Genomic DNA, 18016 nt, shown 5'->3' with positions numbered 1-18016 from the left:
CCCCCCCCCGCCCCCCCCCACCCCCCCACTGCTTTATTTAAGTCCCCCGTTTCCTTTCCTAGATGCACTGAGGAAGAGTGTGCTTGTCGTTCCAGCGCTGCCGTTCATGAAAAGATTTGGCAGCTGACACATGCAAATGGAGAATTCAGCCTGGCTTACTTGTCTTTTGTTTGAGGAATGTTTTGTCCTGAGAAAACCCTGAGGCCTATGGAATCTCTCTACTTTTCCTGTGTGTAGCGACAGCAGTCCTGACCGGAGAGGATACGTTCACACTTAAAAATGCATATCTCATCATAGGGCCGAAGCCTTGCTCTGCTGGTAAATCAAAAAGCCATTCATAGAAGCATGATTGCAGCAGCAACTCATGAATATATTAATGTCTTTCATATTGAGAGCTAAAATCACTGCATCACTGTTGTTTTTCCTCCAATATTTTATACAGTGTGTGATAAAGAGAGAGGCTTTGCAGGGGGAGCTGCCTGCGTGTGCTGTTCTTTTTTGTTTTTTTTTAACGATCTTCCGTTAATATATTGTTCCCATGAGCCCACAACCCAACGCTAAATATTCTCTTCCTGCTTTTCTAGAGAGGCTGTGTCAAATTGAAATTAATAGAGGAAGCACAGATTTGACAAAATAATCACCAAAAAAGAAAAAAAAATGGAAAGTGTGCAAATGACGAGAGAAAGGATCTCTGAGTGGGTTCTTACATGACAATGTGTCAGAGTCTGATTGTGGTGCATTACTCTCTTCCTTCCATCCTTGTCCTTCCACATTTCTATTCCCTCCATCTCCCCCAATTGAGCCCGTCTAGCGTTACCGCGGGCGACAGGGCGATGCTTTTTCTGCTGACTGCTGTCCGTCCAAACACCGGCTCTTTCCTCTTGACTGAAAGCGGACACCTTTTTTCTCTGGCCCTGTCTCCTTCTCTTGTTATCCACTTCCTGTGTTTTTCTCCCCTTTCATTTTCTTCAGTTCTCCCTGTCTTTTTCTGAATCGCACACACACACACACACACACACACACACACACACACACACACACACTCCTCTCTACAACACAGTGTCAACTTGCAGTGACAAGATAGAACCAACAGAGACAGGCAGAGTGTGAGTGTGAGTGTGTGTGTGTGTGTGTGTGTGTGTGAGAGTGAGTGAGAGAGAGAGAATCAGTCAAAGGATTGTGTGTTTGCATATATTTCTGTTTGTTTGTGTGAGAGAAAATGTCACACCTTGCCGCCCCAAGAAGTTCTTAGGGCACCTCTTGGCTTGACAGTCTCTCCTGTGTTTATACACACACACACACACACACACACACACACACACACACACACACACACACACACATACACACACACCAACCAAAAACATCAGTCCTGGTACACTGGCTAACTTCTCCCCAACTTTGAATCTGTTACTGAATCAGGACAGCAGCTCCACAGCTCAGTGCCACCATCTGCCTCACATGTCACTGACTGCGCCTGAGTCACGCAGCGATGAGTCGCTGCTTCACAACACAGTCGTATGTTTCAAAATCCAACCATCTTCCAACTGGTGACGATGTTTTGTTGATGCAACTAGCAGCCAGTTTGCTATGAAATGTCTTATTAATATTTATGGTCCACAGAAGATGACTTAAAATGAATTCGGTGCCCTCTGACCTTTATACTCTCCTTCCACCAGTCGGGTCAGAATATGCCCCACTCAGTGGCTAAGATATTTTCATAAAGTGCTATAAATATTCATAGAGCCCACAGGGTAAATAGTAATGTTCTCGATGACCTCTGCTAACCTTTTGTCTACGACTACAAGAAGCAATTTCATTTGTTCATAAGAAATATGAAAATCTAAATGGCAGATTGCCGTGAAATTTACTGAGCATATTCATCCTCCCCAGAGGATGAAACCTGTTTATTCTGGACACCTCCTGACCTTCCCACTGTTTTACCTACAAGCTATTTCATAAGCTAACAAGCTTGTTGCCATGAAATGCTCTTGAGCACATTCATGCTCCAAGGGAGACTTTGATTCGAATGACTCCATGATGTTTTCTCCAGTGGCACCTCAGGACAAACTCTTATCTCTCCCTGTTAATTGTGAGAATTTCGAGGTGGAGGGAAAAGCCGGGATTAACTGTTTCCCCTGGTTTCCAGTCTTTGGAACCAGCTGCTGATTGTAGTTAACACATGAATGGTATCAATCTCCTCATCGAACTCGCTGCAAGGAAACAGTGTATCTCCCAAAATGTCAAAACTATAATTCAAACTTCATTTGTACCAGTTCGCAACACTTCATTCACAACATGCATATAAAAGAGGGCCACAATGACAAATAGGATCTTTGTGCACAATATACTATTTATTGTACAGACAGTGTTTGTGTGTGTGTGTGTGTGTGTGTGTACATTATTACAATATACAATATATCCAGTAAGAAGACTGTACTTGTGAGGACCATCTCTATATATATCAATATATCGTATAAGCTTTGTGTGACAATAATGACCAATAATAAACCTGGACAATTTCTGGTACCGAGCCTCTAGAGATCCACAGTAGGTACGTCATAAATGAAGCTCATATGATGCTCTTTCAGTTACTGTTTTATTTTTGTTATTCAGTTTTTTTTGCTGGAGTATCCTTTAGTGTGTGTGTGTGTGTGTGTGTGTGTGTTTGTGTGTGTGTGTGTGTGTGTGTGTGTGTAAAATATATAAATATATATACTTTGCTTGCCTGGGTTGATGGGGGGGGGGGAGGGGATGGGCAGTATGAAGATGCTCAGTGTGCTGTTGTGTTTGTGGATTCATCCATTGGTGATTGATTTATTGTGGGGGGGGGGGGAAGTAATTTAATCTTTAACCCTCATGCTAACACGGAGCTAATCTCGATCTTTATCTTAACATTGAATCCGACATGAATTGATCCGTGTGCAGAACTAAACAGGGACAGATTGACCCGCGGTGCTGACGTGTCGTCGTGTGCAACAACAAGACGACATGTAAAACACCAACACACACTGCCTGACTGAGACGTCATAGAGGTCAGTCACATGTCCTGCTGTCAAAACAGGAATCAACAGGCAGCGCTGATGATGAATCTTGACATGTGCATCATCTGCTGACACACACACATAGACACACACATACACACACACACACACACACACACACACACACACACATACATAGTCAGAATGGACTGGTCTGATGGCTGGCATGGAAATGAAAAAGGAACACAGCCTGTAGCCATTTTACTCCTCTGAGATATACTGTAATGGCCTGGCTACTGCAGTTACTGGCAACAGGACCCTCCCTGGCTGGATTACACACTTTCCTCCTCTCTCTTTCGTTCACTTTGTATTTCTCCTCCGTCTCTCTGCACTTCTTTCTTTCTCTCTCTCTCTCTATCTCCCTCTCTCCCTCTCTCTGGGCTTATTCTCTTTCTCCGTGCCTCCCCTCTCTCTGTGTGCTGCTGCTTGTTTGTCAGATGATGTATTGCAGGTGCAGCAGCAGTGTGGCTGTAGTTGGACCTTGGAGGATTCTAAAACTCTCTCTCTCTCCCTCTTTTCTCTCTCTTACTTTCTCTTTGTACCTCACAGACACACACAGGCTTGTCTGTGGGCTCTGTGTCTGTTTATGTACCAGTGGATGTAGCAGTATTTGAGGTCTGTAGCTGAGATCAGACTGTGGCTTTATTGAATAATCCACTGACCCGGCCATCGATCCTTACATCTCTCTCTGTTTTTTTCTTCTTCTTCTTCTTCTCTGCTTCTCCTCCTCAGCGGGGCTGCAGTATCAGTCATCTTTTAGAAAGCAGCCCTGCCCACAGTGTTCTCCCTGTCACAATGATAAACTGCTTTTTACCAAAGCAGGAGCAAAGAAAAAGTTTGGCCTACGATAATGTGAATTTATGGATCAATGACATCAAATGGTTTTGAGCAGATGGAGGTTGCTAATTTAAAGATTTGCATTTTATCTCTTAATATATATGTGTGTGTGTGTGTGTGTGTCCATTCCAGGGACTTGGCGGTTATTGTGGCATCCATTGCATACAACACCTGGTTCACCAAGCTGTACTGCAAAGACATGCGCATTGTAACTATCTGTTTTATCTTACTTACTTGTAAACCTTTTTGCCAGATGTAGACTATCAATCACTTTTCTTTGTTTAGTTTTCTTCTCTTATGTTTTCTCTGCCTGCCTGAATGTTATTAGAATACCTTTGTTTGTTTGTATTGACTTCTGTCCTGATGTGTTTAAAAAAAATCATGGTTGTAGCATCTGTTTGCATTTTCTAAGTCAACAAGTCATAAATACTAAATGAATATCAAGTTAAAAAAAAGCAAGCTCAAAAGAGGACACAGAGTCAAGTTACCCTCTGCAAAGTTTTATGTACCTATTTAAGATGATGTGAATCTTTATTAAATATTCATAATGTGCATTAGAGTTAGTGATATCCATTTGATGTGAACTACATGGAAACAGTCTTCAAAAAGTCACACAGATAAATATAATTTGAAAGGCATGAGATTCAATATATCGATCGTTAAAGCCCCTCAATACATGTTCTGAATTTTAAAGGTGCTCTGTGGAATTTTCTTGTAAACAAACTAAAGTTACATTTATATTTGATGTTACCCATCAAAACACATTGTGTGTGTCCTTGAACTCAAACAAAGAGACAAATGCATTTCCTTCGTCATGAAACATTTGCAAAGCTGATTTTAGTTTTGATATTTTAAATCTGGCGCTGTGTACACAGTATAAGTGTTTATGCGCCCTTGTGTGCACGATACAAACAAATATACAAATATACATGATACAAATCAGTTAGAGGTAAAATTTTGAAATAAAGAAACCTTTGTTATTAAGATTTATGGTAGTCTAACACAAAGAAAATGCACGACTGGCATCAGAATTTTTGAAGTTTTTGTTTATTTTTGTATCTGAAATCAAGCTCTGGGAGGCAAGTGAGTTTAGAGCAATTTCATAAAACTCCTCTAATAGTGTAAAATCTACAGTCCCTTTATCAGAGCTTATTTATAAATGGCCTAATCCTACGACTGTGAAGTCCTGTTGGTTGTAGTTCACTTTCTCTGCCTTGATTCTTCCATTTGAGCTGGAAACATTCAGTCAGAAGTTCATGTGTTACTTGTTTTCCGTCAGGGGTCGGAGGTGGTGGATCAAGTTCTTCACACAGTCAGCAAGTCCAACAGTCTGGAGGAGCTCACTCTGGAGAATGCAGGACTCAAATCGTAGGTTCCCTTTCTCCTATCTTCATCATCATCATCATCACCAGCCCTGCCTGTCACCTCCCTTTGTATGATCTAATTTTCTCCCCCTTTCTTCTCCCCACGCCGTCACCTGTCAAACACTTCTCCACCTCTCCTACTTTGCCCTTTTCCTTTCTAGTCCGTCTCCTCTTCCCCTTTGCTTGTATCCTATCTTTTCACTTCCATCTCTCTCATCTCACCTCTTCACCTTAGCTTTTCTCACCTCTCCACTTGTCCTCACCCTCCCACTCCTCTTCACCTCCTCTGCTGTCTTGACCTTTCCAATTCTGTCTCTCCTCCTCTTTCTTTCCCTCTCACCTCTCTTAACCTCCACTCTTTCATCCAATAAAGTGCCAATAAAGATCCCTCTGTCTGCCGCTGGCAGGTGTATTGTTTCTCCACTGAAACATTAGTGAGATTTTGGGCTTTACCTGGAAAGACATTTCACCCTCTATTCAGGGCTGGTATCATTTAGCAGAGTAGTTTCCTTATTAAGTATTAATTGAGATGAATTGTCTGCCTCGGGGCAAGATGATTTACTGCACCATAATGATGAAGTTACCAAGTTTTTAAACATTCCCTGTATTAAATCACTTCCAATAGAGCGGGCGATTTTTATTAGAGGCGATCCACAAGCACTGCACCAAACCAATCAACCGCTGAATCCACAAGTATGATATACTCAGAGAGATAGGATACTCCTACTACTAAACAGTGTATGACTTTAAAGGCTACCTCTGAATATACTCTGATATGTGATTTTTAAATACTCAAAATAAATGTAAGCTTGAAACGGGATTCTTGGGCACAAAAATGAAAGTATAGCACCGTAAAAGAAGTAGAAGTGAGTTATAGCCTTGTCAGCAAGCTGTTGCCTTTTTATGCATCCAGCAGTCTGAAGCAACTTTGGCATTCATCTTCAGTTAAGGATTCTGGCCAACAGATGAGTAAGGATTTGAATATTTACTCTGCTTTTTAGATCTGTTTTGGTTTTCACCAACTCCTGAGGGAAATAACTGACACTGTAAAGGCTTAATTATTTATATTCACTAGCTAGTTTCTCATTCTGTAATTTTGCTGCTTGGTGCTGGGACAGGTAACACACAGTGGGTTTATTAGAGCCAAATTATTATTTAATTCAGGAAAAAATCTTTTAAATGAAATCTAAAGAATAACTGATTAATGACTGAGAATCTGATCAGGCTGGCAACGATTTAAAGGTCCCATATTGTATAAAGTTAGATGTCCATGTGTTGTTTGACTATAAAGCAGGTCTAGCTTTTATATTAACACTGTGAAAGTATCAAAGCCTCAGTGCACAGAGAAACCCACACAGCCTGTATTCAGAAACTGAACCTTAAAACCAGCCGTCAGGACTTCTGTAACTTTGTGATGTCACAACTAACGTCACCGCCCTCAGCCATGCCCCAAGCCCCGCCCACCTGGACCCACCATCCAGCCTTACAGGATTTGGTTTTTCTGAGTGTTTTAACTGAAATCTGCTATATTTTTATTCAATCGCTCAGAAAACAGTCAGCCAATCAGAGGAGAGGCTCAGAGCCTCTCCTCTGATTGGCTGACTGGCCTGTTGTTACTAGAGCTCCAGAGAGAAGCCCGAGAGAGGAGATGTAAAACTACATTGAGGTGGTTTTTGGTGCTTAAAACCACAAATATATCCATATACAAATAGATCCGTATATATAATATGGATCAACACTTTAAATGAAACACAGAAGTGTAAAATACGGGACCTTTAATGGCGTGACTTGCTGCTTCAGACACATTGGGGTCGATACCAGAAAAGTATGAAAGTTCCCCACCCAGCCCTTCTCCCTCCCCTCATTTCTGACCATACAGTAGGTGACTGTTAACAAAAACTAATCTTTTACTGTCATTTATGATTTAAATGCATTTCCTCTACATTTTACCTTTACAGCAAAACGTAATTCAGATTGATTTAAATTTCTGCACAGTGACAATAAAACGTACACCCGTCACTAAGATATGTAGTTTTATTTATTTTATCAGATGCATTAAGGTGAATTAGGGAAATGTGTCCGGCAGATTTACTCAGTCCTGCAGACCAGCATTGAATTAGCAATTCTATAGAAAGCTCAATTTTCCTTTTTAACATTTTGTCTCCAGGGATTTTCCGCAGAAGATGGCGTCGGCTCTGTCGGAGAACCCAGCCTCTGTGATTCACTCTCTCAACCTGGCTCATAACACACTAGACAACCAAGGTACTGGCCTGGACTCTCTCTGAATTCCTTCTCCCTCCTACTGCTGTCTCTCTGAGGGAACCTCCGATTGTTCTTTTGCTTTTTATTTGGTTGCAGCTTTTGTTTGCTTTCAAAGAATTCAAAATCAATCCCTGTCCCCACAGAAGCCTCATTATCTGTTTCTCTTTCAAGTTATATGTCTATGACGGGTCCTCCTCTTTGGAGAAATGCTTTTATATTTCAGTCTCGCCCACAACTTGCCACACAAACTGAGCCTCTTGTGTTTCTCTCTCTCTCTCTCTCTCTATCTCTCTCCCTCTCACACACACACACACTTATAGAGAAATGCAATTTTCAATTGTGTCTGCCTCAGTCACTGTTGATATATATTAACCACTATACACCTTTCTGCGCTGAGTGAGTGAGTGAATGAGTGGGTATATGTGTGTGTCAGGGTCAGGCTGTGCTTGCATGCAAATATCACTCATTAGCTAATTTCTGTCCTCCTGCCTGACACATGTCACTTCCACTCACTTCAATGAATTCTATGTGCTCACACTTGCCACCCTCTCTTTATGTATGTGTGTGTTCATGTGTGTGTTTCTGTGTGTACTGACAGTGTGTTCACTTACTTTTTTGTAATTGGAGAGAGAAAAAAAAGCACTGCCGCCTTAACTTCCACCATAATAGTGAAAAAAAAACCCTGTAATAACAATAAGAATGACCTTCAGTGCTGTGCCTGTTTAGTTACAATGTGTTTTCTTACTTTTCTTTGCCTTTCAAAGTAAGAGCTCTGTACATGAATACATTAATAGAAGCTGAGAAAGCCAGGAAAATGCAGGAACCAGGAAACGAGGTTTGGCGTTACAATGAATTCCATTTTTAATAAAGCGGAGCCTTTCATATTATCATCATGGCTGCAGTTTCTTTAATCAAATGGCTGAGCTGAAAGTACGTTACGTAATCCAGCCTGGCATATGGTATTCATATGGGTTTGTCTCTGCACCGGGTATGTGGGAGAAAGTGAGATTGTGAAGTATGATGGTATTATGTTCTTGTAGCTGTAGCAGGCTATGCATGTGGGTTATAAGTGTGTTTAGTGTCTGTGTATGTTTTGAAGGAGGTGAATTTGCCACAGAGCATTTCATTGTTATGTGACAAAGCTGTGTGTGGGCTGATTTGCTGTCGTAGTCATAACTCTTCAGCAGGGGATGGGTGTAGTGCTGTAAGCATCAATTATTTTCATTGTAGATTAATCTGTCGGTTATTTTCTTGATTAAGTGATTTCAGCATTTGGTTCTTTAAATAACAGAAAACAATACAAAATGTCCATCAACATGTCCCAACATAGTCTTCAAATTGCTCATTTTATCCAACTAATATTCCAAAATCCAACGGTTTCACTTCACAAAACCAGCAAAAATTCACATTTGATTGGTTGGAATTAATATTAATTATTCATTTTGGCTTTAGATAGGTAGATATGTGTGATTAAATTAAGCTTTTATTTTTTCTCCTCTCCTCTCATACCAGGAGTCTCCAACCTGATTCAACAGGTGTGTCGCCTCAACAAGGGACTGCGCCTCCTCAACCTCTCAAAGACCTCCCTGTCCTCCAAGGGTAGGAGTTGCTCCTCTGAGACACAGCAGCCCCTAGTGGCTGACACTTCACACAAACACACACACACACACAATAAATGTTCAATTAAATTTTGGAGCTGGTGCAAAACTGTGTGTCTTGCTCAAAGACGCCTCAGCAGAGTGGAAGCTTGCTGTAAAAAGTCTCACAAACCACAATGCTGCCACATATGCAGTTTCGTTTGGGCTGGCATTTCCTCACACAGATCAACACACCCGTGCATGTACAGTAGGATCCATCTACCACATGATAATCAGGCCAGAATCATAAGTAGTTGATCTGTTTTCCCCCTAAAATCCTACAAAGGCATTAGTGCAGTGTCCCAGTTCTGTTGCTTTTATCCTGCAGAGTAGCGCCATCCTGCAGCATTACAGCAGATTCAAAAGATAACATTGATACAGATGTAAATCCATACATTAACAGCCTTATCCTTATGGTATTTTGATCATTATAACATATTTCAATGCATTTTTTAATTCTTTTTATAGCATTAATGGGTTATGATTATTTTTATCTGATTTAGCTTATATGAGTTGCAGAAGAGTAGTATGCTGCCCTCCGAAGGCAAAAGACAGTAACTACAAATTTGGTCAAAACTGAGTGAAAGAACTAAATCTGAATTTCTGATATCTGGTCTATGTTTACCATATGAATAACTTTTATGCCACGGAAGATTAAATTTGTGAAACGGCATATAAAATTAGCAGTAACTACATAAAAAAGCTAGAAAACAAACCACAGTAACTGCACTCTGGTTTGGTAGTAACGTTGAGGGAAAATAAACCCAGCTAAAGCTAACTAGCATAGCAGAGTAGCAGTAACTATTGTACCATTTGATGCTAGTGGATGCTAGCTATTTGCTTGCATATTAATAGCAGACAGACATAGCTAAACAGGGATTCATTATTTACCCAGAACTATGGGCTGTGAATAATGAAAAAAGTTTACTTTCTTAAATAGTTTATAGTTAAAGCGGATAAGAAAACTGAAAGATAACGTTCTGTTTAGATTATCTAAAGGTAGTATCATCTTTCTTCTAGTTGTGGTGTTGGTTCATCAGTATGTTGGGGGGGGGGGGTTCTCTCTGTTACTTTTTCTGACCAGCTTGAAAACACTAAACCCTTGTATCTCAACTCCTCTGCCTCTGCAGTTACTGCTCTCTGCCTTTGTTGGGCAGCATGGATGAGGAGGATTTGAATGTAATTATAAGGCTGAAAGTTGGTGTTATACTCTGCTTCTGCAGCCTTATGTTAGATTTTTGTTTTTCCCCCTTCATTCTACACTCAATACTCCATAATGACAGTGTGAAAACATTTTAGAAATATTTGCAAATGTATTAAAAAGGAGAAACTGGAATATCACATTGATATAGATATTCAGATCCTTTGCAATGAGCTCAGGAGCTTCCCATTTCTCTTGATCATCTTTGAGATGTTTCTACACCTTGATTGGGCATGATTTGTAAGGGCAAACACATCAGTCTAAAGTCTCACAGCTGACACTGCATATCAGAGTGAAAACCAAGCCATGGGGTCAAAAGACCTGCCTGCAGAGCTCACAGACAGGTTTCTGTTGAGGTGCAAATCTGGTGAAGGACACAAGAAAAAATTCTGCTGCACTGAAGCAGAGCCTTGTTCCATACTACCTTCTTTAATGGAGGTAGTATGGAACAACCAGGAGCCTTCCAGAAGCTGGCTGCACAGCCAAACTGAGCAATCGAGGAGAAGGGCCTTGGTGGTCACTGTGGCTGAGCTGCAGAGATCCTGTGTGGAGATGGAGAAACTTGAATTGTTTGGCCTCAATTCTAAACATCATGTCTGGAGAAAACCTGGCACCGCCTCATCTCCTGCCCAGCACCATCCCTACGGTGAAGCATGATGGTGGCAGCATCTGCTGTGGGGGGGCGTTTTTCAGCAGCAGGTTTGACAGATTTGACAAGATACACTTTATTGTCCCCACGGGAAAATGTGTCTTTGTACTCACACGTAACTGCCTCCATAGTAATGTAAAACAAATAACAAACAACATATAAACGAAGCGGCACATACTGTAGCAAATCACTGCCACAAATTACACATTACACACACTGTGTGTGTAATATCACACATATTGCACATATTACACAACCAGTGATAAAGTGATAAGAACACCATGAAGCTAGCGCACAACCCCTGCAGCATCAGGCAGCATTATTTAAAATTTTAATTGAGGTTGGCACAAATGAGTTTTTAAAACAGTCGGGTTTACATTGTGGTTCTCTGTATCGTCTGCCAGAGGGAAGAGCTCTTACTCATGGAGAACATCAGATGGGTCGGACAATATTCTCTGTGCTTGCCCGAGTACAGGCTCCTTTTATATAGTTATCTTATTGGAAGGACTGGTTCATCTCTCCCCATAACCTTCACTGCATGCTGAACCAGACAGCAAGCTTTTAAGTGTACACTGAGATTGCTTTAGCATGATGACATCCCATAGCTGACTGCTCCCTAATACAGCCGGGTAGAATAAGAACATATTCCTCTGTTCCACCGCTGTACACCCTGAGTCTGAGTAGGAAGTATAATCACATCATCATGTATAACCACTGGACTGCGATCCCCCTCTGACCTGGGGTCCAGAACCCTCTCCTCGGTTTTTCTCACATTTAGAATGAGATGGTTGGTATCACACCACTGCACAGAGCTCTCTGCAGAGGGAAAGCTTTACACATATATCCTTAATGAAAACCTGATCCAGAGTGCTCGGGACTTCAGACTGGGCTTCACAGTCAACAGGACAAAGATCCTATATGCACAGAGCCAAGGCAACGCAAGAGTGGCTTAGGCCCAACTCTGTGACTCTCTTTGAGTGGCCCAGTCAGAGCCCCGACTTGAACCCAGCCGAACATCTCCGGAGACGGTCCCCAACCGAACCAGACAGAGCCTAAGAGGATCTGCAGAGAAGAGTGGCAGAAAATTCCCCCAAATCCAGGTGTGCAAAGCTGTTTGAGTCATACCCAAGAAAATTGAAGGGTGTATTTTCGGTCAAAGATGCTTCAACTAAGTCCCAGAGCAAGGTGTCTGAATACTTTTATCAATGTGATGTTTCAGTTTTTCCTTTTTGTTTTTGTTCTGTTTTCACTTTGTGAAAATGTAGATTGATGAGGGAGAAGGGAAAAAAACGAAAAGCTGCAACAAAAAGTGAAGTGGTCTGAACACTCTCTGAATGCACTGCATATATTTGCCACAGACAATGACCTTCGTACCCTGCCAGTCTATGTTATGAATGGGAAAACCACAAGAGGTGTGATTTTTACAAAGGCAGTGATTCGGCGAGGAATGCAGTGATGGTGCTGACCTTGAATGGGTGGGTGCTGGTATGACTTTGCAGGGGCTGGGCATTCTTTGTTGAATATTTATAGATCCATCTCTCTCTCTCTCTCGCTCTCTCTCTCTCTCCCCCTGTTCACTCCCCTCCCTCTGTCTTCTGTCTCTAAAACACCTACACATATGCCGACACAAGCACGTACACACACAGGCAAGATACATCTTGCATGTTTTCACACCTCCTGCTCCCACACACACACACACACACACACACACACACACACACACACACTTGACACTGTCACACAGACCGGATGGCTTCGAAAAAAGTCTCCACTTTCAGAAGAATCGAGCAGCTGATAGATACATGTAGGGGGAGGGAGGGGAGGGGAGGGTAGGGGGGGAGGATTAGACACCCTGTCCCCTCTTCCCCTCATTTCGCTCCTAATCGCTACAAATTAGGGATGAAGAGCTTAGTGCCTTGCCAGCTTCAGAGCGGCACATGCGGGAGCTGGCTCCCAGTTCTAAAGAACAGGGAGAAACGCACTTCCTGCAACTGCTGGCTGTAATGGAGGACATATGGTAGAGTGAACAGCACGCAGAGTAATGGCGGTTGTTAGACTTTTTGTTTTACTCGTCGCTGCTGATAGATGTTCCTCCCGTGTTGTTGTTGTTGTCGTTGGGTCTATATTTAATCCTCGGCTTGCCGCGGCGTGCTGTGCTTTGCGTCAGTGTTGCAGGGTGAGGATTTTAATGAGGGGCTCCTTCAGGCCCGTGGGTGTAATTGCGAAGTGATCTGATTTGAGAAAATGGGTTTTCTTTTTTTGTTTTTGCATTTCAGGGGGTGCACTCGGATCCTGGGATAGGCGGAAAAAACGTTTCTGGCTTCCTCCAAAAAGCTCTTCTCACACTAGCCTGAGCTCACCAGTCTCTCCGCAATTATATTTGTACCACAGAGCCTGCTCACCCTCCTCCATTATGTAGTTTTGTATTCATTAGTCGCTAATAAGTCACGTCCAGAGCAATAAATTGTCCCACTGAAAAAAACAGGCTGATTATAAGGTGATTAAATGACTCAAGGATGAATATAACTTGTTTTGTTCTTCCTCCTCTGTCGCCCCCCCCCCATTTAGGTGTTGTGTCTCTGTCGCAGGCGTTATGTTCAAGTGATGACTACTCCAACTCTCTGCTGCACCTGGACCTGAGCAAAAACCCTGGGGTTCTGTCCGGAGAGGACGCCACAGTGAGGAACACACATTCAAAAACACAGTATCAGCGTCTATGAAAAGGATTCACCCTCCTGGAATTTGTTTATGTCTTGAGTGATCAGTAATGAGACTATAACCTTCCTCGCATTAATACATGAACCACACACACATGCCATCACATTTTCTACATGGCTCTCCATCATTTGACGTTTGGACTGGCCACTTGTAATTATTTCATCTCTTGCATCCTCTTCTTCTGCAGTTGTTTAACGGCACCTGACTCATTATCACAATGCTCCCAACTCGTTATATTTAAATGACGGAAGTGGATAGAAACATGCATTAATTAGCATTTACTTTTCACAACTTTCTTGAAATTGGGTTATAACCTGGAGTGGAAACCTTTGTTTCTTTATTTGGATCCCCATTAGCTTCCACAAAGTGGTTTTACAACATTTAATCAAAAGGGGATTTAATGTCGGGCGGCACGCCGGTACAGTGGTCAGCACTGTCGCCTCACAGCAAGAAGGTTCTGGTTTTGAACCTGCTGGGTTGGCTTGGGCCTTTTCTTTGTGTTTGCCTGTGTGGGTTCCCTCCTGGTTCTCCAGCTTCCTCCCACAAACCAAAGACACGCAGGTTAATTGGCGACTCTAAATTACCCGTAGGTGTTAATGGGTGTTTGCTCTCTGTATTTCAGCCTTGTGATAGACTGGCAACCTGTGCAGGGTGAAGCCCTTCCTCACCCAGTGTCGGCTGGGATCGGCTCCAGCTCTGGATAGTTGGTGTGGCTAATGAAGGAATGAAAAAAGAATGAATGAACGGACTTAATGTCACCAGAAAAAGAGCCTTAAATGTCGAAGTGAAAACAGATTTTGACAAAGTGACAAACTCAATGAATCATAAAACTACATGTTTGCATAAATATTTACCCATTCTTCTTTGTACAGCTGCTCACGCGCTGACGGGGTGTTTGGGAATCGTGAGCAAACTGCATTTTCCAATCGGGCCACAGATTCTGCTTTGGATTGATTCTCGGCAGCTCCACTACATTAACGCTGCTGATTTCAAGCCGTTCTTCTGTAGCTTTGGCTTCATGCTTGGGCTTGTTTCTGCAACAATATCTTTACTGTATCCCTACAGTATGATGCCGCCTCCACTATAGTTCACACTGGGGATGTTATGTTATGTTTATCGTTATGTCTGATGGCCAGAAAGCTCAGTTATGGTCTCATCAGATCACTGAGGCTTCTTCTACCTGACTTCAAAGTTTCCCATGTGCCTTGTGGCAAACTGTAGCTCAGATGTCAGATGAGTCTTTTTCATATCGCTGTGAAAGGTGAAACATCCGACCAACTGCAGATTCATACTCCGTCTCTCCAATCTGAACCTCTGCGGCATGAAACTCCTCAGAGGTGTCACAGGTCTCCGAGTGGCCCTCTCTCACTCGTCTCTTCGTCCGGTCACTCAGCGGATTTACAGCTGTGCCCAACTCTCTACTTTTCTTACTGATCGATTCAACTGGACTCCAGGGGATGTTCAGTAGCTTGGAAACGTTCTTGTAAGCGTCTCCTGGCTTTTCAGTCAGCTTTTTTATGGAGTTGCTCGGAGTCTTCCTTTGTCTTTACGGTGGTAGTTTTGCCACAAAACAGACTCACAAAATTTCCGCCATCCCAGCTACAGGTGCATTTATACTACAGTCAGCTGAAGCCTATTGCACACAGGTAATCTCCATTTAATTATGTGGTTTTTAAAACCCATTAGCTTTCGACATGCTTAGTATTTTATATCGGTAATTAATTTAGATCACTTTCTGGAGATATGCTCTCACTTTGATATTAATGTTTTTATCTGTTGATTAATGTCAAAAAAGCCAAATCAAATCTGCTTTGATTCATTGTTGTAAAACAAAACATGAAAAATTCCAAAGGGGGTGAAAACATTTTATAATCGCTGTATATTTGGTGTAAACAGTTCTGTGCAGAGGTTTTAGGCACTAAAAGTAAAGCGAGGAGGCTTTCAAACATGATGCCATGAATAGTTTTTATTTATCAATTCACTTTATTGCAGTAAACAAGAAAAAAAAACTAAGTACTCTCATGTCCCAAATCATGTAATCCCAGACTGAGTGTATGATGTTGAGATCAGAGCTCTGTGGAGGACGGACCATCTGTCGCGGGACTCCTTGTTCCTCTTGTCCCTGAAGAAAGGAAACCCTGGAGGGACTGATCAGACACCTTCCTGATGATATTGCATGATGGATAAGGATATAAACATCTAAAGTGCCTACAGCTTTTGCACAGCACTATATATAGCATGTAGGTATATTTTCTGTATTGATTTTCTAATTGTTTTTCCTGTGCAGAACCTGTACCTGTTCCTGGCCCAGCCCAACTGCCTGGTCCATTTGGACCTGTCTGGGACAGACTGCACTGTGGACTCGGTATGTACTCACTGTCTCTGTAACAGTCACTATCCACCTATCTGTGTCCGATCGCATCTCTGGGATGGGATTCAGGCCAAGAAACAGAAAGGCGTAGCGTCCTGAATACGAATGGCCCACTGAGCAAAAACACTGTTACCTCAGTTGACTCACAGCCTTTCTCTGAGCTCCTCTGTGCATAAAGCCTTGAGTGAAAGCTATTAGAAGGCACTATAATACAAATGTATACCCGCTTATGAATTATACAAATGATCCATTGTATGAATGGCATGCACGAGCTTTTGTCTCGTGTATTTGTTCACATCTTTGTCACTTCAAAGAGATGAATTTGTCTGTGTTGTCACTGTGTCTAAATTTAAACTGCGTCTGCCACTGTGACAAAACAGTGTCTTGCTGCATTAGCGGATACGCTAGCAGCTGAAAGGATGACAGAGCTTTCCCTGTGAAAGACTTCAGTGACCACGCTTCAATGTTTCTGCCCCTGCTGGTTACTGCTGAGACGGCACTTCTGCCTAGTTCACTGTGGATACACCAGACTTGAAAGTTACAGCTGTACTCGGGATGTTGCCGGTGTCCGTCTCCCTCTGGAAGATGTAGAGTTTTGTGAGGAGTGCCGGTTGATCGGGAGGTCACATTTATTGTTTATGTCTGCTGCGTTGTCAGTGCTGTATCGGCTGCTGAGGGCTGGACGCGCAGCGGGGACATGCAAGGTTAGATCCAACAGACATAAATATCCTTTTTTTCATTTGTCCTTCTGCTGCAGGGAGGTTAGAGGTCAGTGTCCGCTACAGATCTGCTCTGAGCTCTGCTCGTGCTCAGTGACACCTCAGCAGAACAGTGAACCAACCTCCCCCCCCCCCCCCATGCCGCCATGATGTCCTGTCATAGTACACATTTTTATCCCAATGCTGATTCAGTACTGTGTTCTTCCCAGTGGTGGACTATAAAGAACTACATTTACTCTAATTTACTGTACTTGTGGTACGTGTACTCTTATTTTATTCTATTTTATACGAACTCTACATTTTAGAAGTAAATATTGCGTTTTTTACTTTCCTACATTTATCTAACAGCTATTGTTACTGGTTACTTTGCATATTTTGGAGATTATTTTTCTTGCAAAACATGTAATCAGCTTCTCCTTGATGCATTGTTCACTGATAAGATAAGAAAATGCCGGCACTCGCAGTTAAATAGTCTTATTATTTAATATGGGGCAATCAACGGACGCGTTTCTGTTTTAGCCATCATCAGCGTAAGAAACAGTGTTGTTCATTGTTGTTATCAGGTCATTTTAGTCTAGAACTTGAGTCATTCATTAAGTTAAATAAATGCATAAGAAAAGATCGAAGAAATACGTTGGTGTAATACAAATATTTGAAGCTGTTTTCAGTGCAAGTTGTGTCAAGATAAAATACATTTTTCCTAACTAGCTCTGTGGCCTGCCTGGAGCACATCTGAAACAAAATACCAGAATGCCTTTTTGATGAATGATAGCTGTCAGCACTAACCACCATGACAAACACACACACACACACACACACACACACACACACACACACACACACACACACACACGCACACACACACTGCATGTCCCTGTGACTGCTTCACAACAAAAGTCACCCTGTGAACGAGCAGCAGTAGGAAATGATCAGTTTACATTAGCAGTAACTCGATAACAGTGTTAAGAGAGTGAACAGTGAGGCTGATGTCAGTGAGCCACGATCACAGACTGGACTGCTGCATTACGTGCCGCATCATTTCATGTGAATCCCTTGGACATGTGGACTCACAATGAAAACTAACAATGAAAACCACCATATAACGAGGTCATTTTCAAATGTAAACACACTGAATGGTTCTTGCAGTGGATTTCGGTTCAGGCTGTGTTACAGAAACTTCCTATCTTAAGTTTTAAGACATGAAAAGTATAAGA

General features: G+C 42.2%; 1 protein-coding gene across 5 annotated transcripts in view; it reads left to right on the top strand.

The window, feature by feature from the left end:
- The window catches only part of carmil3 (capping protein regulator and myosin 1 linker 3), an 86540-nt gene that overhangs the window by 24860 nt on the left and 43664 nt on the right, over positions 1–18016 (top strand). For all 5 annotated transcript variants that reach the window (XM_087178144.1, XM_023421925.2, XM_023421924.2 and 2 more), the window contains exons 9-14: positions 4014–4089; positions 5161–5249; positions 7413–7507; positions 9020–9106; positions 13563–13672; positions 16000–16077. In XM_087178144.1, the coding sequence (XP_087034270.1) occupies positions 4014–4089; positions 5161–5249; positions 7413–7507; positions 9020–9106; positions 13563–13672; positions 16000–16077 (535 nt within the window). The remainder of the gene's footprint in view (positions 1–4013; positions 4090–5160; positions 5250–7412; positions 7508–9019; positions 9107–13562; positions 13673–15999; positions 16078–18016) is intronic.

Source organism: Seriola lalandi, unplaced genomic scaffold (genome assembly GCF_002814215.2).
Source record: "Seriola lalandi dorsalis isolate HSWRI2012SDOR001 ecotype SW California unplaced genomic scaffold, Sedor1 jcf7180002054677, whole genome shotgun sequence".
Classification (NCBI taxonomy): Eukaryota; Metazoa; Chordata; class Actinopteri; order Carangiformes; family Carangidae; genus Seriola; species Seriola lalandi.
The sequence above is the reverse complement of the archived record's forward strand: the minus strand, read 5'-3'. Positions and strand labels throughout refer to the sequence as shown.